Source organism: Parus major, chromosome 8 (assembly GCF_001522545.3).
Source record: "Parus major isolate Abel chromosome 8, Parus_major1.1, whole genome shotgun sequence".
Lineage (NCBI taxonomy): Eukaryota > Metazoa > Chordata > Aves > Passeriformes > Paridae > Parus > Parus major.
In genome coordinates this window covers 27,240,837-27,263,976 of record NC_031777.1, presented here as the reverse complement: position 1 = coordinate 27,263,976, position 23,140 = coordinate 27,240,837, and the positions used below count along the sequence as shown (strand labels likewise).

Genomic DNA, 23,140 nt, shown 5'->3' with positions numbered 1-23,140 from the left:
AAGTCCTTTGCTTTCACCATCCTGATAGAACAGGATCAGATGCAGAACAATAAGAAAATAGCACAAGACTCATGGGAGGCCCAGCATCTCAGCTTCAGTGTAGCACATGTGTCTTTCCAAAGCTCTCTGAAAATGTTTCCTTGCCCTTTAGGATTTTCTTTGTCCTGGAACAAAATTTGCAAGTGCATCTTTAAGATGGGCTTCATAGTAACTGGGAAAGGGTTTTGGGTTTAACTGGCTGCTTTCACTCCAGGTGCAACAAAAAATTGAAAGCCTTTGAAGGGAAGATGGGAAATCAGCCATATGTGCATTCCAGTTTTGTTTTGCCCCTTTCCAAATTCATATATCTAATAAATGGATCTTCTGCATGAGCAACTTAGCATTTGCTGCTGAAGACAATGACCAATAACTAAATTCATATCTGGTGTTTGTCAGACATTATTACAAATTATGAGAGCTGGACAGAAGTTTATTACCTTAGTGCTGTTCTCTTTCACAAATGAGGTTCTTGGAGCATCCAGCCAGCTCAGTATCAGAGATCCATTCATCACAATTAGGCTGCTGTGCTGCCAGAGCCACGTCCTGCTGCCTTAATTGACTCTGGGGCTGGGGACAGGGCCACAGCAGCTGAGAGCATCACTGGGTGTGTCTGTCACAGAGGCACTCACAGGGCACTCACCTGTGCTCTCACCAGAATTTCCCACTCTTGCTTCCAAGATGAGATAAAGGCAGCAGCAGGATGCTTTTTTTCGTTGAGCAAAGGGAATGGTGAGGATTAATTTGGATTTTAGCTGTGGCCCAAGTACCCTTTTAAGCTCTTTTCCTGTGTCCAACCAAACAGGCTCTTACCTGGGCTACTCCTGGGAAGTACTTGCCTTTATTTAGGACAGAGTGTACAGCTAGAGCTTATTGTAGCCCTAGACTTGAGCAGGTTCTTATCCTCACACAGGGTCTTGCTCACTGACTCTGCTCCCTTGCACGTTGCCATGTAAGCTCAGCAAGTCATATAATCTGGGTATTTTTGCTTCAGTCTCCTCGGCTGCAGGAAGAGAATGGCTGTTACGAGTTTGTTATTGTTATTAAAAGAAAATTAAATTTACACTTTTCTGGGTGCTGTGCTGTGTCACAGCCAGACGGCTGCCCCCCTGGAGGGACTGAGTCTGCAAGAGCTGGGGCTAAATCTGTTTTGATTCTTCTCTTTATCAGCACCATATTTCATGTGCCCCTTTGTGCTACACAGACCAAGCTTTGATCTGCATATAATCTCAGAGTGAGCTTTTTGTGCCAAGTGTTTTTATTGCAGAGCTCGTGTGCTGAGACGCCTTTTAGTAGCTGGCACTTGGAAAAGTCTTCCTTCAGGTTATTGTCTGCGAAATCAGTGTGTGTGGAGGAAGCACGGGGATTAGACAGATTTATTTTCTTCTCATTGTGAAGCTGCTCTTACAGGCTGCCATCTGAGAGGGCCCTTCAGGCTTGGAGAACACTCCAGAGGTTACATTTCCCTTTTCTGCTCCTGTTCTTGGGGTAGGGTATTTCTGCAGAAGGAAAGTCCATAATCTGTTGTTCAGCCCACATTCCATGAGTGGCTCTGGCTCAAACAGATTCAAGACTGGACTGTTCATTTTCAGTCTCCTTCAGGGGAAGGGTTCAGCCCCCACTCCATGGTTTTATATTCAGTTCATAATCTTTCATGACCAAAACTAATTGTCTTGGACAGTGCTGGGAAATGCCTCCCAATACTGAAATCTCCATAACTGCAAGAGGTTTCCAGTGGGTTTTGCTTTTCAGGTTTTCATATGTGACATTTCTTTTTGAAAGCTGAATTGGAGTGATGCTTTGTTCCAAACCTCCTTGCTCTTCTTGTAGGAATTCAGTATTTTGATAATTTCCTAAGCTTAAACTATACATCTCTCTTCCTTTCCTAGATCAAACCTGATAAAATTTTCCACATGTTGCAGTAAATGTTTATATAACAGATTTTTTGGGGGCTATCAAGTCTTTCTCACACTAAGCACTATCACATTTAAGGCAGATTACTGTGATCTGTCATATATTGTTTGTTCTGTCCCCTCTCCACGGGTTTGTGACTGAAGTGTTCATGACAGTAGGGAAGGGCTGTCAGATGGGAAATAAGATGTTTCTCAGTCACCCTGTGCTGTGTCCAGTAGTAATTTGCAGGGAGTTTGAAGTTGTTGGCAGCTGTAGCTCTGAAATAACACTGAGCTGTCTCCTCTCTGCTATTTCACACGAAACTGAGAATTTTGCAGTGGTTGTTTCATTTCCCCATCTGCTCATCCCCTGCCTTATCTCAAGAGGCTGATGTCTTGCCACCCCATCTGCCATCCAAATACCAAGTTCCAGAAAACAACTCGAGAAAGTTTGTGATGCAAATGCAATGCATTGATGTGTTTTTCATTTCACTCTGACATTTGAGACTGTTGACTTTTCCTCCAAATTGTGTGTACACAGTCCCACTGAAATGCACTTTTCTCTAGAGGGAGAGGAAGTGGAAGGGTTCACAACTGCCTGAGAGGTATCCATGCCCCTTAAAGGGTACCAGGGAAAAGTCTGTGCCAGGGAGAGGTTTTGGGGGTTTGGGTGGTGTTTTTTTAGCTGTCTGCTTACAGGGACTGCTGCCCATCTCTTAAAACTTCCAGAAGGTACAAAACTAGATCAGTCTGGGATTTGAATCTGCAGTAGAGAATTCAGGTGTTTCATGTCATGGAATTTGGGTTGGAAGGGGCCCTGAAGACCATCTAATTCCAACCCTGCTGCCATGGGTTCCTGTAGGACTGTGGGATGTTTATGATGGGGGTGAGCAGCTCCGCTCAACCTCTGCCAAGTGCATTTTAAGGGTGCAGCAGAGAAGCACTGCAGCACAAACAAAACAATTAAGGAAATGCTTGTGGTGTGTTGTTGTCCCTATGCTCCCTGAAAATACCAGCTAAAACAAACAGGAATTGCAAGGAAATTGCTGTGAAGAGCATTGGACCAGGTGCTGCATGTTGAGCCCTGCTAAGAGCTCAGCAGCCTCCTGGGTGCAGTGAAGGAGAACCATCTGTGCCACCCAGTGTTTCCTTGCAGGAGGGAGATAAAATTCATCTCAGAGCCACTCACCTATTCTGCAATTCACTCTTTTCACTGGATGTGTTGCAGTAAGTAATGGTCGATGTCCTCTCGCATTTGGGCTTGCTGAGCTTCTTGGTAAGGGTTTACCATTCATTTTCCATCTTAGGTTCAATTTCTGTGATTTCTTTTCCATGGTCTTCCTAAACAGACAGTGCCTGGTTTCCTTATGTGCTGCTGAGGAATACAGCTGGAATACATGGCTGAAACTATGGTCCATGAAGTTATTTTATTATGAGTCCTTTAAGGACTTTGCCATTTTGTAGGTGACTGAGATGTTCAGTTTATTGCTCTTTCCAGTGTGAATAGGCAGAAATAGGCTTGGTCCATCTGTATCCCACATCCTCCCAGCATCCATAGGGGAGCTCCCAGTTGATCCCACCTCTCTGAAACCAGGCTCAGTGTGCAGATACTCAAGGTGGGAGGCTGTGCAACCCAAATCCCTGTGAGACTTGTCCTGGTGGATGGAATACTGTGTGGAACAAGCCTCCTGCCTTCGGTGGGGCAGCTTTTCCAGGAGGATTTGCAGCTTGTAGGATATTTTTTTTGTTGTGGCTCTTAACACTGTGCCCCAGGCTCCACTAAATAGACAACCTCATTAAAAGAGAAATAGCGATAGTAAAGCAGTGACTTTCTCATGCCATCTAACTCACATTTTTGACATGATTGCTGGACCCTCCAAGTACTTAATTGATTGACTTAATTGATTTAGTGGCACTGGAGGCTACAGCATGGAAATAAAGGGGCAAGATGAGGATAAGGGGTGAAAAAATTTATGATAGGTGCCAAGCAGCCTGAGGGAAATTAGAAATGCTACAGATCTCAGAGGCAGCTAAATCAATTCAGTGTGATGTACAGGGAGCGACCTGGGGGAAGAGGAGAAGCAGGGGATGGAATGGAGAAAAGGAGAGGAAACAGTGGCTGGTGGGAGAGACCAGAGTAAACTTAAGGGGAAGAGGAGAGGCAGCAGGCTTGGTGCAGATGGTTATTTTGGACTTTTAACACTGGGCAAAAGCTTGTATGAATAAAATATAATAATGCCATTATGTTTAGCCTAGAGAAAAGAACTCATGCATCACAAGAATGTCTTGTTACCCGGTTTGAGACTTTATCTGTGTTTCCATTTAAAATCTCCCAACATTTGCAACAGTGACTAAAGTCACAGGAGACCTAAAATAATTTGGAGGCTGTGGATTTTGTTAACAACTGAAACTTAAATGTTAAATGACTTTCTAATCTCTGCAATATGTAATTGACTGTGTTGAACCATAATACAAATTAAGTCTTCTCTATAATTTGTTCTGTCGTGCTGCAGTGCTCCAAAACAATTTGGTACCTCACTTAAGGATTGGTAAATGGTTTGTAGCAGCTCTCAGCACAGACAGAGTAAAAACTTTAAATAGTGTGTGATGGAATCCATCAGCATTGGCATACAGGGGTGTCAGAAACATCCATGAATTGAGAAATAATTCTTCTATGTGCTTGTGGCCACTAGAGACAGGGTTCTGATCTTGTATTTCATGGTGGTGAATCTCTCCTGAGTGCAACAGGAGCCCCATTTCTGCTGTGCAGGAGCCAAAAGTCAGACACTCAGTAAATAATGCTTAAAATGGAGCCTTGGAATATGTAGAAAGGACACAGGAGGTGAACTGAGGGCTGTGAAAACGCAGGTGTATTTATATCTACATTTGAATACAGATGTGTGTGTGCAACGTTGCATTTCACATCTGTGTTCCAACTCGGTGTCTCTCAAGTGAAAAGCTCTCCCTAAATGCTCCATCCAGTAAAATACATAAAAGGGTAATTGCAGCCACTTTCACTTAATTTCTGTTTCTGTTGACACTGTATGTAAAATATCATAACTGTTGGAAATGTAACAATTTTTGAACAGTGAATGTGGATTCCCAAATAAATTGGAGCACCTCCATCTTCTCTCTTACTTTGTGGGTGATACTCTTTCATGGTAGAACAATCTTCAAATTTAATTCCACGAGGAAGGCACCTGATCAGAGTTTAATTTCAGTGCAAAACGCTGCCTGGCAATCAATAAAGCAATGTCAGAGAACTTTGATTTAATAGGAGCCAGAGATAACGTTCCCTGTCATATGCAGAATAGAGAGATGGGAACATTTCATTTCATCCTAACAGATAGCATGTAACTTGGTTTTCAAAAAAACCTAATAAATCAATATCCCTGTATTATCTAAGTAAGATCCCATCATTAATTTTAAACGCTCAACACGTCAGGAGAGTCTGGAGTGCACCTTCAGCTGAGCCCCGTTCTGCCTGCAGTCACTGGCAGCACTCAGCTCTGCCACCAGCAAGCAGTCTTGATACGGGGACATTAAGAGCCATTTACTGTGAAATGAAAATGAAACATGTCCAGTCTTTTGTTTTATATGGAACCATCCATCTCCTGCAGGCTGCCTCTCCTTTCAGATCCCGTTCCCTGCCCTACACAAGTCCCGTCACTCGCCCTGCGCGCCCTCAGCCTTTTCCCTGCCGCACGCGGATGTCCTCCCTGCTTCTGAATTTTAAAACTTCTACTTTTCCTTGTTTGTTTTTTTTTTTTTTTTAACTCTAAAAATAACTGGTTGTTTAGAGATTGCCTGGATACCATGCTGGTTTTCAAAATGTGCTTTTCTCAAAGCCAGCAGGAATCTGGACCTCCAAAGAATTCCCTGTGAGGCTTTGCCTGCTCTCAGAAATAGCATTATCCCCAGAAGATACAAGAGCAGGTCAATATATCAGAAGATAGAAATTGAAACTAATAGATTGTTTTAGATAAGCTTTCCAAGGACATTATTTTAAGTGGAAATACTTCTCTATTACTTTGATGACAAAATGCTGTTTAGTCCAAAGTGAAAAAGATTCTGGCACTCCAAGAGATGCTTCTAAGAGCCTCAGATTCATGTCCTGACTCTGGGCAGAGTTTTGCTCACACAGTAAAAATTAAGTCTTTTTATTACTACAATTCACCAAAGTGTGCTTTTAAGTAAAATACGGACTTTTGCATCCGGCATTGATTTCCAGCTGAATAATTACATTTACATTAATTCTCTGAACAAAATAAATATTTGGAGCTGTGTTACTGCTTGAAGGGAAATCCCTCACGCAGTGGCTGGTGCTGATTTTTGTGGAGATAAGGCAGGTCTGGTACTGATTCCTAGAGGTGCTGGAGATCTCAGCTGTAGCTCTGCACTTCAGCCTGGCTTGGGAGTCACCCTGTGTGAAGCTACAGATTTCTGCAGCCCCTGCTTATTTATGTACCTAGAAATACTGATTCTGTGCCTGGGATGCTGTGTAGGTAATAACTAGGTAATGGCTTTTTCATTTAATTATATTTCACTTAAAGGTACCAAGAAAAATCTTCATTGGGAACTTCTAGTAAACTTACTAAAGCAAGTCAAGTTTGGTTAGATTTTGAGAAAAAAAGAGGCTTAAAAAGTTCAGATGCTAATTTGTTTTCATATCAGAATGTGGTGGAATCCAGTTAAAGCAGCAAAGGAGAAATTACACTGCTTTTTAATCAGTCTGATGGATATTCTCTACTGTTCTGGTTTGTTTTGTAGCTACTCCAGCATCACCACGCAGTTCATGAAATTTCCTACATTGCAAAGGATATCACAGACCACCGAGCGTTTGGATATGTGTGTGGAAAGGAGGGAAATCACAGATTTGTGGCAATAAAAACAGCCCAGGCAGTAAGTATCAAATCACTGTCATTTTCTGCCATGTAACTCAGCTGAAAAGCCCTTTGTAAGAAGCTGTTCAAGAGGCCACTCTTGGGTTGTTTATGATTGTGCTAAACCAGTCACAAGGGTCTGTGTAGATCTTAAATAGTAAATTAATGGAACCAGCTTGGGCAAAAGGGAATGTGTTTCATTGTTCCCAATTTTTTATGATGTGTTTTGTTATAATTAGTTATTGTTTACCTTTCTAGCTAAGCTAGACTGGATGAAGATAAATTTGTTTGTGTTCCTATACTCACAGAAACTCACATTGTGTGTAGTCTACTGTAATTCCAGTGGATGAGAAACCACTAATAAATATGCCTTTACATTCATCCATGTGCCTTTTATATTCATAATGCTTTTTATATTCATAACTATAATTATCATTAATTTTCAAGCATAGTTAGTTCAGTAGGAATTAACCCAGGCCTGGGTGCTGAGAAAGAAATTAATCCTATATGAAGTTTAATTGTGGAGGTGCTTTAACTGCTCTTTCAGCAGGATGGGATAAGAGGTGTTTATTTTCCCCTGCAGAAATTCTCCACCCTGTTTTTTTCTTCCATAGGCTGAACCTGTAATCCTGGACTTGCGAGACCTGTTTCAGCTCATCTATGAACTGAAACAAAGGGAAGAATTGGAAAAAAAGGCACAAAAGGACAAACAGTGTGAGCAGGCGGTATACCAGGTACATCAATAAGCTTAGACTACTGCCACGAAAAGTTTGGGTTTGGAGTTTCCCCCCGAGCTGCTCCAGAGAGGCTCTGAGCATCCTCAGCACTTCTGACAGCAGTGGGTTTGAGCAGTGCTGGCTTCCAAAGGACCAGCGTGAGCCCAGCAGCCATCCTGAGCCCAGACTAGGATTAAACCCAGCTGAGAACTGGCACTGGGGTGTGCTGAACCTGGTTAGCAACTGGAAATGATCCCCTCATTTCCTGCTTAGTGTTCCTTCTAATTCAGGAGGAGAACTTCAACAAAGGGTCAGTGTTGTAAGTCAGGTTTTAAGTGTTGTAAGTCAGGATTTAAGTGTTATAAGTCAGGATTTAAATGTCTCATACTTTAGGAGAGATTCAATATACTTCTGAATGTGTGTATTTGAATCGAGTCAAACAAGGTGCAGATTGTTAAACTCGGTTGGAATTTGAATAAAGTTACTTTGTACCATAATGTGACTTTATCTGTATCCTAAAGAAAGAAAACTATAAACTTGCTTGCCCATTTTGCTTATTCCTTTGCTGTCCTTTAATTTCTGAATACAGTTCTTTTATCTGTGCTGTTTATGTTCTTTGCTTTTACTGCCTGTCCTCTTACTTTGCTGTAGACAATTTTGGAAGAAGATGTAGAAGATCCTGTATACCAGGTAATTTCTGAAGCTGTATGGCCTTGGAGTTTCAGAAATGGCTAGATACATGTTATCTTCAAACACAGCCAAAACCTTGAACAAGATGTTTTGAAATTTACTGAGAGAGGTCTTGTGAGAAACCTTTAAAGCCTCCACAGAAAGTAGCGTATTTAGAGAAAAAGCTGTAAGTAATAGCACAATGTGTCTGTACAGAATGGACTATTTCAGTTGGAGTATAGAAATATTAGATTAAATATGTAATAAATACTACTTAAAATGTGGCTTGCATACCCAGATTTTAAGTTTCAAAATGAGATTTGTCATCATTTTTTTTAATACAAACTCTTAACTGAAAAGGGAGCTACTCTGAGAATTAGGGAAGGTGACATCTTGTTCTCAAAGTAATAAGTTGGCATTTTGTTTTTGTTTTCTGTGGAGCCAGAATTTAATTCAGAGGGTGAATATTTGGGGAAAAAAAACAAACCAACAGTAGCATTGATGTTGTAACACACTCCCTTGTTGGTGTTTGAGCTATGATTTAATAATAGATCTGAAATTTAAGTCTTGCTTCATCCAAGAAAAATGTCTGGGAGCAAAGATGACTATCAGAAATGTGTCAATATATTCATGTCCAATACCCTGCTGAGTGTGAAGAAGAAAAAGATGTAATTTCGTTCTTGTGATTTTGTGCTGAAACAAAATATGTGATAGTTTACTTCTTTTTTCCTGGGGATTTTGTGTTCTTCCACTTAGGCATATCAGTGGGAGTCACACTGAAAGGAACCAATTCAACCATTAGTGAATATTGAACAGTGCCTAAGGTGCAGCAAGAAAGATGATAAGAGTCAGGATGCCCTAAATTACTGTTCAGCTATAATAATGTCAGGAGTTTTGTTCTGTACTCTTCACAATAAAGCAAGAACCTGAAAATGAAAAAGTGTTGTGACAGCCTTTTGCCACGTGGCCTGTTCCACACACACCAGCCTGTACTCCCAGCTTGGATTTAGCACTTTTATTCATAGCTAATAAATATATGTGGAAATAATTGCCATTATGTAAAAGAGGCAAAATTCGTGTTGCCTTCAGAAAATTAATATTGGGCCACAGGCAGTCTCCCTGGCGAGGAAGAATTAGGGAGTTGCTCTAATGATCATTAAGAGGAGATTTAGGCCTGTTGATGAAATATGAAACAACCTTTCCTGGTGCTTCCCAACAAACCGGTTGTCCTGCTGCCAGCCTGTGCTTTGAAGTTGTTTCTTTAATGCCTGCCTTTGTTTTGACGTGGAATTCCAAACGGCCTTTTTCCCTTCTGTTTCATCTCTGACTGTCCCTCTCTGGCGCTGGTGCCATAGTACATTGTGTTTGAGGCTGGACACGAGCCCATCCGTGAGCCTGAAACGGAGGAAAACATTTATCAGGTATAAAACCTCTCCCCTCGCTGTTCCCATCGCAACGACCGCAAGCGTTTGATGAAAGTGCATTTCATACATAGCTCGCTTTTAGTTTTCATCCATCACCAAAAGTGTCTTGGCATTTCATTCTGGTGACATTATCTGCCCAGTCACAATGTGATTTTTTTTTTTCTGTTGTTTGTCATATCAGCTTCTGCAAATTTATATTAACTTTGTCAACTCGCAAACTTTTGAGTACACCATATGAGGTGATAAATGGAGATTCTCTTTTTTTCTTTCCTGTTAATTTTTTGAAATTTTTTACACCTATTCTGAGAAACATGCTGAAGATGTTTTGTTGGCAGACCATCCAAGCAATTCCTAGAAATTTCCGTGGTGCTGCTCTTGTTTCTGTCTAACCAAGGAAATAACTGAGCAAAACCTCAGAGCTCTCAAGGGATATCGCCCCAGACCAGGGAAACTATTTTCAGAGTGCATATGTTATGTTAAAGCCCGAGCTCACATTCTTCACACTGACAAAAAACTGCATTGAAAGCAATATAAAATAATCTTTTGTCGTTCAATTTATCCTCAAGGGATCAGTACGAGGTTTATTAAAATATAATGTAATTCATTTTGTATCACATACTGGAGGCAAATCTGAGGATAGACGGAGATCTTTGTGCGCTGTGAGAAAATTGTGATTCGAGGAAATCATTCAGTGTGGAGGAGAAGGAGTTTCAAGCAGTGATTAAGCATTTCATCCAGCTGGACTAGAGGTTGATCTGCTTATAGGAAAAGATTGTAAGGTAGGCAGGAACAGGTGTAGAACAAAAAGGGAAAAAAAGGAGAAGCATTAAGGAGTGAGAAAATGTAGGAAGATCGTAGGAAAAATGAGAGGCTAGTGTAGCTGTAAGCTGAAATAAAAAAGAGCTGAGTGGGAAAGGAAAACACAAATTAAACATTAGAAAATGACATCTTACAGATGCCATCAGAGGGTCATTAATATGAGATTCATTTAATCTCTTCCTGCTGCTCCCCTGGCACCCTCACCACACACAAAAACACTCAAAAAATGCAGCTTTTTGCATCTCTGGACCAAGACATGCAAAGCTCTCAAGGTGAGAGTCTGCCTAAGGCTGAACATTTTCAGTGTTGAAAGTTTGACTACTCTCAGCAAATGTTAAAAAATTGCTAGTCTAGTTGTCAGGTTTGTGCTAGAAACAAAAATCCCATGAGAAGTAGATTTGAGGAAAAGAAAAGGTGATTGTTGTTCATCAAAGTGTGGAGCTTTCAGTGACACTTCAAAGAATTCCTGGTGGAAGGAAGCAAAATAGGGCTGTGGCTCCCAGTGTTCATAGATGTTCCAGCAAACACTGGTGAGCAGGGAAGAAGTTGGAACTGTGTTCTGAGGAATGGCCCAGAGAACTGGAGGACTCCTTGGGCAGTGTCTGTTCCATAAAATGGAAATGCAAGGTGACAGGAGGTAGTGAGGCCTTGCCTCATCTCAGGCTACTGCTGTTACTGTCCTCTCAGTCAGCAGAGAATTGCTCAAGGCTTCATTTGACAGATGTGGGTGTGATGAAGTGTTTCCTCCTCCCACACTGGTCACAGAAAACACCTGAGATTGGTGTCCCATACTCTGGATATTCACAGCCTAGCATTGTCCTCTGTGTTTGCTGCAGGCACTACCTGGGTGCAGCAAATGCTGAACTCTGGGGAGTGAGGAGTCATTTTTTGGTCTCTCTGGACCTGCTGGATGCTGAGGTGTCCCAGCTGCAGACTGGCCATAGCCATCAGCTTCCCAGCTCCTGGGGCTTCCCGAGCTCTTGGCTTCCACAAGGCTGGGTCTCCACACCTCAGGTTTTACACTCAGATCACTGACAGAATTGCTTCTCTTACAAGGTCTTGGTAATCTCAGAACCATTCAGGCTATTATTAAAAACAAAATCAGAAAAGATCCTGTTTTAATTTTTTGGGGGGCTTTTGGTTGATTTGGTTGGGTTTTCATTGTTTTTGGTTTTTTTTAATTTGATGCTGATTTTTGGCAGCTTCTATTATTTACTGTGAATCCTTCCCCACACCAGACATGGCTAAACATGTATCTGCTCAGGAGCCTCACACAGCCTGGCTTCAGCTTCACCAAACCTTTCTGCTGGTGCTGCTCTGGCTTTTCATCTGCTGGCGTGGAACAAATTCACTTCTCCCTTGGTGGAAGAGATTCCCACCCCATGGGGAATTGTAAATGAAAGATACGTGCAGAAAGTGACAATTTCTATTTCTTTTTAGCATAATAGAGGTCATAACTTTCTTTTTAAGCATTCTTTCTCTGTCTGTCACCTCTCTTTGATACATTACCCCGAAGACTGTCTGTGTCTGCTCTTTTAATATTATCTGTGTAAGTTGCTGTAATTTGTTAGGCAAGGACTCAATCACTGAGCACATACCAACCCTCAGATTGCTTAATAGCATCTCCTCTGCTGCCTGGTGCTCTGGCAGGGTAGAGATGGGATTTTGGGAGGTGGTTTGGTGTTTGTGTAACAGCACTGGTCTCTGTGGAGAGGCAAGTTCTGCTCCACGAGGAGCTGACAATCCGAGATGGGGGGTTCTGAATTGTGATGCTTTTATTGCTGCAAGATGCAAAGACATCCAGATGGTTCACAGCCTGTCACAGAGACAGAGCTGACAGCAGAAATAGTGCTGGTACCTCTTACTGGTACTGCTCATCAAAGGAAAACAGCAATTCCTTGCAGCCCCCCAGTGTAAGCAGAGATGCAAACAAATGTGGTGGTGCACAGCAAGAAAAGAGAGCAGGTCAGGCAGCACTGAGCTGGGAGGGACAAATGGCTTTCAGGAAAGTTTCTCTGTCTTCATATGAGATGCAAGGAGCTCTTCTCTGAGTATAAATTTGAGTAGAAAAAGGGGGATTGGTAGTGCAGGGAAAAATGCTCAGTCCTCAGTCAGCTCTGGATGTAGATTCGAATTGGGATGACTTCACAGAAAGGTTGGAAGGAGGAAGAGGAGAATGGCTGACAGGGAAACATTCAGGAGAAAACAGAAAAAAATGTACCCTAATGAAAGTTTAGAAACAGTTTACCTTTCCATATTCCCCCTTCTTTTGTGAAGCTTTCCAGTGACTTCCTAAATTGACCATTCCTGGTTCCTGCTCTCACTGTCACCTACAGCTCTCTTTCCAGACTGTCAATGCCATGACACTGAACTTTTACCAGTTTCACATATCTAACTTGATACTGGCTTTAGTGGAGGTGGCCAGAGAACACCAAGGATAGGAATGGAAGAGATCTTCCACAAAGTACATTCAGTTTCTTTGAGAGTTCTTGACAAACTTCTTCAATGTGCACCAAGTTAAAGACCCACAGTTTCTTGTGAAAGCTGTGATGGGGTGAGAGAACAGCAGGGACAAACAGTACAGAGAGGATTTTATGCAGAGTGAGAAATGATAGCACATCTCAATGAATAAGAAACATTTCTTCAGCTTCCTCTAGACCAGTCTGAGTTTAATATCAGAACCTTAAGATACTTGTTATCTTAGGAAACAAAAAGGTCATAGTTTTATCATATTTGCAGTATCATGTCATTGACCTGTGAGGTTTCATTGTTGTCTGAAATGTAATTTTTGTACTCCAAGTGCCTTGTTTGATGGAAAAGCACCACTGATTAGAACAGGTTACTGTTCTTTTTGCTTTTGTCATTTACAGTGGACACTCGGTACTTCTAGGGAGGAAAGGAAATATAATCACAAATCTTAAATATGCAAACAAGTGGTCCTTGGGCAAGCACAGCCCAGCACAAAGCAGCTGAGTCTGCATGAGCAGGTTATAAATCCCCTGGATATAAATCATGACTGGTGGCTCAACTAAAGGCTCACACAAAGTTTAAGTGCATCGTCTCCTGCCCATCTCTCCTGTGTCAGGCTTCAGGAGGCCTCAATTCCTTAGGAAAACTGCAGCATTGTAACCAAATATTTCATAGAGCAGCCACAAGGCCCCATCACTGCAGTACTGGGACTCTTTTTAGATGATTAAATGAAATGTGAAGAAGAAATCTGACTCAAGGTAAAAACATCTCTTACCCTCGTCTTGGTAACTCTGCTCTGTCTCTTCATCTGGGGAGATGATGAACTCACCTGACCATAACTTCCATTGCACATCTCTAACCCACAAGCTAAGGCAAAAAACAACCATTTAAGTAGGAAGGAGCTCCTGGACTTCATGCAACCAGAATTACCTGAGAATGGAAATCTCCTTTCTGAACACTGCTGGGCTTTAAAAAATTCAGATAGGTGTTTTATTTCTTCAGTATGTTCTCCATTAATAGTCCTACTTGGATAAGAAGGGAACCATCCTTGATTTCATTACTATCAAAAATTAGTATTAAATTAATTACTCATTTAAGTACACACTGTGCATAAATACCAGTTGCTTTTTTCAGTATTTCATCCAAGCTGCTTTTGTAGTGACCTCAGTTTTCCTTTGCTGTTGCAGGTTCCTACCAGCCAAAAGAAGGAAGGTGTTTATGATGTGCCAAAAAGTCAACCTGTAAGTGTAAGTATCTTCCCTATTTATATACATAAAGGAAGTGTGGTGTTTAGCTTCTGTGACTTGAATTGTAAGATTTGATCTGTTCCTCGTGGTGTGACTTTTGTCAGTGATACGTTGTGGGTTGGTTGGGGTTGTGGTGTCACTAATATCCATCTCATTCATTGCTTGAATCTCCTTTCTGTCTTTTCTAACTCATTTTTAGGCAAATCACCATTTGTAAATGTGTTATTTGTGGTTAGGAGTTGACAGTAAGCCTTCTATTAATGCTTGAAGTGCTGCCTGGTTTAGAAGGGTTCCTCCAGTACCCAAATGTGTATTATTTCTGTTGTGCCCTAAGTATACAAGAAACCAACCTTAATTCAGCTGATTTCTTTCTGTCTTGTGCCTTGCATGGGCATGAAAATATTAAAAAATAGGGATAATATGTTGCTGTAGCCAAAAAACACCATTCCTGTTCTGTGTATTGGCATTTGGAAAAGGTGAAGCATTTATTCCCAAAATATGAAAGGAATGGTAACAAGCAGTGCAGAGAAGTGGCAGATGCTTTGGAACAAGGTGTGTGTTTGCTGAAGGGTGGGTTATGCTGTTTAATATAAATTTGTGCTATAAATGCCTCAAGAAATCATTGGATTGCTTTGGTTACACAAAAAATTAATATTTCTGAGGATCTGTGTGAGAGTGGAGAAAAAACAAGGAAAAGGTCAGGAATTTCAGTGTAGTGTAAACATGGGGAAGGTGCCTGTGTTCAAGAGAGGAGACTTTTTTAAACAGGATGTGGTGACTTGCACAGCTTGGGCTGACCAAGAATTGGAATAAAAAAAAGAAAAAAAAATTCTGTGGAGGGGCTGGATGGGGACCTGGACTGTGACACTTCTGGGCTTTGCACAAGCAAACAAACCCTGCCAGAAATATTTCAAGATGAGCCAGTAGGAGCAGGGAAGCATCTTCATGTTGCCTGCAAAAATCTGGTGAAATAACTCACATCACATCACTGATTGAGGTATTCGTGGGCATGGAGTAGCTGTTGATTTTTCACTTACTTTTCATGTAATTTAACATAGAGTTCAGTGTTAGAATTTTTCTGCTGTGCTTTTCCTGTGACTCTTTCAGTATCCTTTCAGTGAGGCTTCAATTTCACTCAGGGTACAGTGTGTAATTTAGGTTGTTGCAGTGTGACTGGGTGTGCAGTGTTTGCAATCATTTCTGCAGACACTCTGGTACTATTCTGTCTTGGAAATAACAGATGTGAGGTATAAGACTCATGGAACCTACTCTGTAATCATCAAATACATTTAATCTGCCATCTCCATGAAGCTGGTTGCATCTTTTTTAAATTTTTTTTTGCTAGTTCATGGTTAAATTTAAAGGGATTAAAGCTTTTTCTCTAATCAACTTCTGTACATTAATTAATGAAGAAAAGGAGAAGTGGAAGAAAGAGGTAGCTGAGATCCTGTTTCACCTTTTTATATTAGTATGTATTAAAAGAAAAAAAAAAGAGCAATAGCTCTTAAAATTAGCAATTTAATATTCCACTGCCCATCTGATTTATTGCTCACCCTTCCACATGTGAGACTCTCTGTCATTGAGACACTTGCCATAATTTTGTTTTCAATTTATAGCTGTCATTATTATATAAACCTCTAAAATTCAATCTCAGGGCAAATAATCAAGCTCATGTACCTGCTTTAAACATGTAAGGACAGTTCCTTTATTAGGAGGTCTCTTGCTTTCAGTAATTTCATAATGGATGAATGAAGTGGGAAACTTTTTTGTGGCTCCAGTCAGGTTTCAGGCACCATGAACTCTCTCTGCTGATGATAAATTCAGCTTTTAGTAACAATGCAGCAAGTTTTGGTTGAATTCAGGCTGAACTGCCCACGGTCCCTGGACAGAGATGGAGTTTCCATCTTGGGATTGTTTTCCTCTGGTGTGTTCCCAGGTGGGTTTAGTCTCTGAACAGGAAAGTGAGGGATATTGAAGTGGTCATCCAGGTGCCTTGTCTCTGGCCACTGCTCAGGTTGGATTGGGCTTGGAACAACCTGCTCCATGGCAGGGGTTTAGGACAAAATGATCTTTAAGGCCCCTTCCAACCCAAACCATTCAGTGATTCTCTGATTCTGTGAAATTCCTCCCATCTGCACAACGTGTCCCTCTCAGATGGAAATAAATGTTCATCTGCACGTGGTTCTCTTGTGGTGCAGATGAATTTTAAATGACCTGCAGGTCTTCTAAAAGTTAGGCTTAGGTGGGGTGAGATTCTTGAGGGCAAAATCCTTATTTCAGAGGATGCTTTGAAACTGGGCAGTGTAATTCACACTGATTTTCAGTAAGATACAGCTTCCTAAGGCACCAGAACCATTTGGGCAAATATTTCTCCTTGGATAGAGGATCCCACTGAGGCTGAAGGTGTGAAGCATCTCCCTGGTGGTGCCAGGGAGGAGCAGGAGAGTTCAAAATTGTGTATTCATGTACTTAACAATGCTGTGCCATTGTGTGAGGTCGTTTGTCAGCAGGTGTCAAAGTGCTTTATAGCCTGGCTCCTCATGATCTCTGGTATCAAATAATGTAAATACGGAGCAAATGAGGCGGAAAGGAATGAGCCTCACATCCCGGGATTGGAACGGACCCACTGAACTCAATTATCAGCAGTGGCTGCTTGCCAAGTCACTTCTCTGACATTGGGATGAAAAGATTGCTTACTCAATGCAATTCTTGTATTTCTCCATCTCTCTGCTGCATCCCTTCCCAGCAAATCCTGCTCTCCTGTGGTTTTCCTCAGCTGAGCTCCAGACACACACTTTTCCTGGACTTCAGTTCCCTCCCAGTACCTCTCCCTTCCTTGGTATTAACTCACACTTCTTAAATTTTTTCTTATTTTCTCTCTGCTCTGTCCTTAGACCAATTCTCCTGTTCCCCATTTGCTGAGAGTAGAAATCAAGACAAAGAAAGCAGACTTTTCCTAAAATCTTCTGTTAAGTGGTGCATGCTCCACTTAGAAATTCTAGTTCTGTGTGTGAAATTAACTGTTCTAAAAAAAGGGAAATGTTTAATGAGCTCTTTTTGTCATAATTTCCCTTCATCTCCCCATTAAACATCCACATCAAGTTCTACCTGTCACGGTGTTTTTAGTAATAAGAGTCAGACTGTAAATACCCTTCAGAGAGACTGTCAGTCACGTCACAATAAAACCTTCTCTCCTCATCAAAATGTCTAAACTATCTGCTTAACAATTTCATGAAGGCTTTCAAACAACTCATCTCGCTGCTGAATAAAGATCCAAGGCTTCAGAGCTGGTTCCTTACAATGCAGGCAGGCTCTTGGCTGGTGCCAGCTACGTGGGGAATATCAAACCAGGAGCACACAGGGAGAAATTCCACTGTCTTAGGACATGCTGTGGGAGGAGCAGATGAAGCTGGGCCTGAGCACACTCAGGTTTAGAAGCCACAAGCTCTGCCTGGTGGTTCTGGTGCGTTTGGGAAAGCTCAGCTTTGATTCTGGCTGGGATTGCAGTGCCATTCCCACATCTGGCTTATCCCGAAGATTGCATTGTTGTGGCTTTGCAGAAACAACTTGAAACCTGCTAATGTTGACTTCAGCCTCCACAGTTAGGCTTCCAGGACTTCAGATTCTCAGACATGAGGAAAAAGGGAGTGCACAGTCCTGGTCTGGCCATCTGTGCTGGGAAAACTGTCCAGTTTTATTTACATTTGCTGCAAGAGACTCCTGTGTTCAAATGTCCTGACTTAGTCACACTCAATTTAACCCCGTGTATGAGGTTTAATTGTGCAGCATGGGAGGTGCATTTTTAACAGGTACAGCTACTTGTTGCAAAATTGGAAAATATATCAGTTTGTTGGGAAAGTGTTTTGTGGTCTGGCTTGATGTTTTGGTGGGCTCTGTTTTTTAGGCAGAATCATAGAATGGAAATCATAAAATGATTTGAATTGGAAGGCACCTTAAAGATCTGTTTCAGCCCCTTGCTGTGGGCAGGGACATCTTTCACTAGACCAGCTTGCTCCAAGCCCCATCCAACTGTTTGGGGGTTTTTTGAGCTGTCTTTTCTGGGATATTTTCTGGTTTATTCCTTAATAAAAACTTGAGTGGCACAGGAAGCAGAAGCCAGGTCCTCCTCCCTAATATTCCCAGTTTATAGCATCATCAGCATAAAGTGATGAAGTTCCTTCATGTGTGTTAACTACGTGGTTTATGTGGAATTTAACACTTGAGCTCAAAGTTAAAGGCATTTTAACCAAGTCCTGAAAAATTGTTTTTGCACTGATGGGTAGAGCAACACAATTCAGAAAGTTGCTAACCTGAATTCAGAGTCTGATTTCCAGCATCAGGAGGGGTTGGATGTTAGAATGAATCCATTGTTAATGTATAGATGAGTAGAGATAAAGATAATCTGGATAGTTTCTAGCATTGAAAATCTCCTCATACAAACTTCATGTTTCAGACCATCCCTGATTTTATATCTGGCATGTCAAATAGGTTTTAACAGTGAAGGAATGCTGTTTCACAGATAGGAATAAAATCTCCTAATTTAATTGTTCTTTTATGCCATATGGACATTGTGAGCTGCATTTTGAGCTGATTTTAATCTGTAGGAGTTGTCCTGCTAGCAGGTTTCCCATCCTGCATGGGTAATACCATTTCCCCAATGTGATCCTAAACCCTGCTCCACCAGCAGAATGATTACATGCTGTCAAAGCTCTGAATTCACTTCCTACTGCAATCCTTTAGGATTTGGGGATGTAATCACATCGTGTGGGGAAACTGTAATCCAGCAGCACTGCCCTTGATCAGTTTGTTCTTTCCCTGTGCTCTTCAAGAAGAGAAAACAAAATAAAACCTAAAGGTACAGGCTTTTCCTTGGTTGGCACAGTTTTCTTGGTGGATATGGGGCACATGGGTGCTGCCATGGGTGTGGCAGTTTAGATTTGTGTTTTTAATCCAGGATTTGGGTGATATAAATTAGCAGTGAACATTTCAGTGGCTCCTCTCAGTCATGCAGTCTGTTGGGTAACATGTCTAAAGGTTTCATGTGTATTTGTATTCCTAAACTTCACTGGGTGCCTGGGCATTTTTTTGGGTAATATTCTGCACCTTTTGATATTCTCCAAAGTGGAGAAAAGAGTGTAGTTGAACCATAGATGGATCTCAGTGATTGTGGCACAAATCATTGATTCTGTCACGTAAAGTGAATTTTTGTCTTTTATTTAATGTGGCCCATGCAGATTTTTTTCTGATAGAAGCTGATACATTAAATTGACAGCTGCACCTTTTGTTGATTCACTACTTTTGGATTTGTTCAGAGCCTTACAGCTCAGAGTAATTTACTAAAATGTTTATTTACAACCTGCTTTCTAGGTAATGAAATTTGCAGCTTTACCTGGCCTGTGTCACTTTATGCCTTTAATTACATCACATTCACATTTAGGGGTTTAATTTTTGCACATTCATTCAGTGCTACCCTACATTATTAGGTACAGAAGTACACAGGTCTTGGCTTTTTTGCCTGCTGAAACTCATGGGATTTCAAAGTTTGGAAAATACCTTGACAAGGTATTTAGTAATGAAGGTAGAAATAAGTTGTTTCTGAAATTTGGTTAGAGTTCCAGTCACCTGTTATTTTGAAAAGCAGTGGATACACCTGTCAGACAGTGCCTTGAAAGTACTTTAAACAATAAATATGAAGTTGTACCTTACTCCCTTTCACTGTTAAGTTTATTTCCTGCAGGCATCCTGTCTCAGTCCAGAAGCAGAGTTTGGCTCCCACGTGGAAGTCCAGGTTCTCATCACCTCTTGTGTCTCCCACCTGCAGTTAAAGGAAGCCACCCCTTTTCCCCAGGCTGTGTTCCTGACATGAAAGGATCAGGACATCTTTCCCTGTCCTGCCCACGTGTCTGGGACCTTTGCAGCAGCACCCTCTGTGCCTGGGAAGTTCCATTTCCTTGGGAATGTGAAGCCTGGGAGCAGTGTGGGCCTGGCTCCAAGCTGGAGTCACTCTGGTGGACTCCTGATTTATTAGAGTCTGTCAGAGAAAAGTGGTAATTGAAGCGTTTTAAATACTATTTCCTATAAAAGTAAATACCCCAAGTACACAGGGAATTCAGAATTAAGTTCCCTGCAAATGAAGAGAAAATAAACAAATGAGTAAGCGTCTGTTTTGATCATATGAAGAGTTCCTTAATTTAAAGGCAGCTATCGAGCAACAGTGGAGCAATTCAATTCCCTCAGCATGCCTCGCTAATCTGGGATGTCAATTAAATCCAACAATCCCAATTCTTCAGCTGTGCAGGACTGACTAACAGGATGTTTAACCAGCACTTCCAGGGCTGCCCAGTCACCAAACAAAGGAAACTGCACAGTTGGGGGGTTGCACTGAAGCTCAAGGCTGCCCTGTCACCATCACACCCAGGTTTATGGCTTCAGGAGAATTTCCTGGAGGAGAATGGTCATGGATCACTAATTCAGAGTTACCCTGTGAAACTGAAAAGAGGAACATGAAACAGGAGAATTCTGATGTCCAGTGGATCACTGGATAAAAACCACAGGATTTTTGCCCTGTGCAGTGTCAGATGCCCAAAAGGCCTGTATTTTGGATAAAAATCCAGCAGTGGTTTTATGGCAGCTGATGTTGCTGGCATGACCTGTGCTGGTTGGGAATTGCCTCCATCACTGGAAGTGTTCAAGGCCCAGCTGGATGGGGCCCTGAGCAGCCTGGTCTGGTGGAAGGGGGTGGAACTGGATGAGCTTTAAGGTCCCTTCCACCCTAAACCATTCTTTATTCCACAACAAAATGTTCACAGCAGCTTTAAAATGAAAGGGTTGTATTTCAACCTTTCATTGTTGAAGCTCTGTAAATCTGGGATGGTAACAGCAGTCTGTAACTGGGAAAGTTCATGGCATTTGAGGATCTGTAGGAAGCTGGAGATTTCAAAGACATTGACAATTGTTTCTTGACACGGATTCTTCTGTGTATTCTCTTTAATTGGGAAGTAATTGAGCAATTCTTTGTTGAGTTCCCATGCCACTTCATTAATTCAGCAGTAGTTCTACAGGAAAACAATGTCTGTGGGATGTTTTTGGTGTGTCTCGACCTACCAGACATGGTTTGACTGATGATGGGTTTAGTCACGATGCTGACATACTCCTTCATTGTGGTTCTAATTGTTTTTTTTTGAATGAATTGTGGTTAATTAGCAAGCTGCTTGCAGCTCATGGAGCTTGTAGCAATATCAACAGCTGTGGTGTAAGATGCAAACAACTGGAGCTTTCCTGAGCTGCAATCACCATTCAAACCATCAGGAAAGTTATTTGTCATAGCCAAAATATTTACATGTTCAACTGAAATAAGATAGAAAATCTTTAGTTTGACCAACCTTTTGACTTGTCATTAGACTTGCATGTGAAATCCATGTCAGAAAAAGGGAATTGGAGATGCAGAGAGGCTGTGGTTGGGTGATTCCTCTTCTGTCTGCTGGGCTGTGTGGTCTAACACTCACCCTACATGCAGGAAACTAAAGTTTAAATCCCTCTGCTGCCTTAAAAGAGTTGAATAGCTAATACCCAGCTCAAAGGTTAATTACTAATTGCTGGTTATTTGCTATATTTAGTATCCTTCATACTCTTTTTTTCTCGCTGAGCTGTGTAGCAGAGTACAAGTTAATTACCACGTATTTTTTTCGTGCTTTTAAGCACCATCTTTGCTCCATTCTCTGGGATCACAAAACCACGTTTTGTGAGATGCTACTTTTATCATCTTGTTTGCAGAAGTACAGCAGTATTAAGCAGGTTTTCTCGTGCCATATGTCAGTGTAGATCCCTTGCTGCTGGTGAAAAACAGACTGAGTAGCAGAAGTTGGATATTCTGTCTTGATACTTGAATGGGAGTGAAAGAAGAAGGTGCTTCACACTTGTGGGCACAAGAGCCCTGTTTCAGATTTCCCTTTTAAATTCTGAACTTCTGCATTGCTTAGAAAAGATGTTTTTTCAGAGGACTTGGTGATCAGAGGGAGTACTGGAGTGGATCAGTTTTATGTGGTTTATGAGAGCTGCAGTTCACTTGTCCCTTATCCTTATGGGTGCCTTTCAGCTCTGGATATTCTATGATTACCATTGCTTGTACACTCTGGAGTTTTCTTCACCTCCTGGATAATAAGTTATTTTTTAGTGAATAGTGAAAAGAGTCACGAGGAATTCTGCTCATTTAAAACCACTCCTGGCTTGGACTGGTGCTGCTGCTTTAAGGAGCCAGATTTCCATATTTTGTGTTTGCAGGATTGGCAGGATGTCTCACATGCCTGTACAGGAGATGGAGCTTTCACACCAGGTTTAATGTCACCAGGGTACAGGGATTAATTCTCCTTCCTCCACCCTGGCCTGCACGGCTGCTGGTGAGGGCCTGCTGAGCTCCTGGCTGGCTGAGCTGGAGTGGGGTCTCACATTCACCATCTGCCTTCCTGAATAATTAAACCAAATTCCATGGAGGAATCCTCACATGGAGAAAGACCAAGAGCTGGAGCATCTCTCCAGGCTTCTGGTGCAGGGGGCAAACAAGGGAGCTGTCAGAGCACAAAGTGATGAACTGCTGCCCAAAACTGGGCCCTCTGAAAGCCTCCTGCTTCCATTTAAAGAGTATTTTCAGTGTCTCTGGAGTTTTTGGAGTAAATGGACACAGCTTTTCTCACACTCTCCTCACCTGGGGCTGGGGGAACACAGGGTCAGCTCCAGGAAGGTGCAGGACTGTATCTGTTGCTGATTGTGCACAGTGACATTATGTTACTTTGACTTTGCCTTTTCCCACTCATTTTTTTTTCTCTTTTCTTCAGCTCTGTGATGAGATGGGGAGGGGGGAAAGCATTCTAAGCTGTTTGTGGGATTTTTAAATGACGTGGAATTACTGGCTGGTAACTTGTATGAAGCTTCTCAGTCATCTTAGAGTTGATTTTCGACAGCCTGCTGTTGTTTGTGTCTGCAGAAATG

The 23,140-nt window shown here is 41.7% G+C and overlaps 1 protein-coding gene across 14 annotated transcripts in view; it reads left to right on the top strand.

Moving 5' to 3' along the window:
- The window catches only part of DAB1 (DAB adaptor protein 1), a 208,927-nt gene that overhangs the window by 165,540 nt on the left and 20,247 nt on the right, over window positions 1-23,140 (top strand). For 9 of the 14 annotated variants that reach the window (XM_015636289.2, XM_015636288.3, XM_033516546.1 and 6 more), the window contains exons 5-9: window positions 6,699-6,830; window positions 7,426-7,545; window positions 8,179-8,217; window positions 9,552-9,617; window positions 14,096-14,155. In XM_015636289.2, coding sequence (XP_015491775.1) covers window positions 6,699-6,830; window positions 7,426-7,545; window positions 8,179-8,217; window positions 9,552-9,617; window positions 14,096-14,155 — 417 coding nt within the window. The remainder of the gene's footprint in view (window positions 1-6,698; window positions 6,831-7,425; window positions 7,546-8,178; window positions 8,218-9,551; window positions 9,618-14,095; window positions 14,156-23,140) is intronic. The other 5 variants (XM_015636302.1, XM_015636297.1, XM_015636301.1 and 2 more) reach the window with 3 other exon arrangements.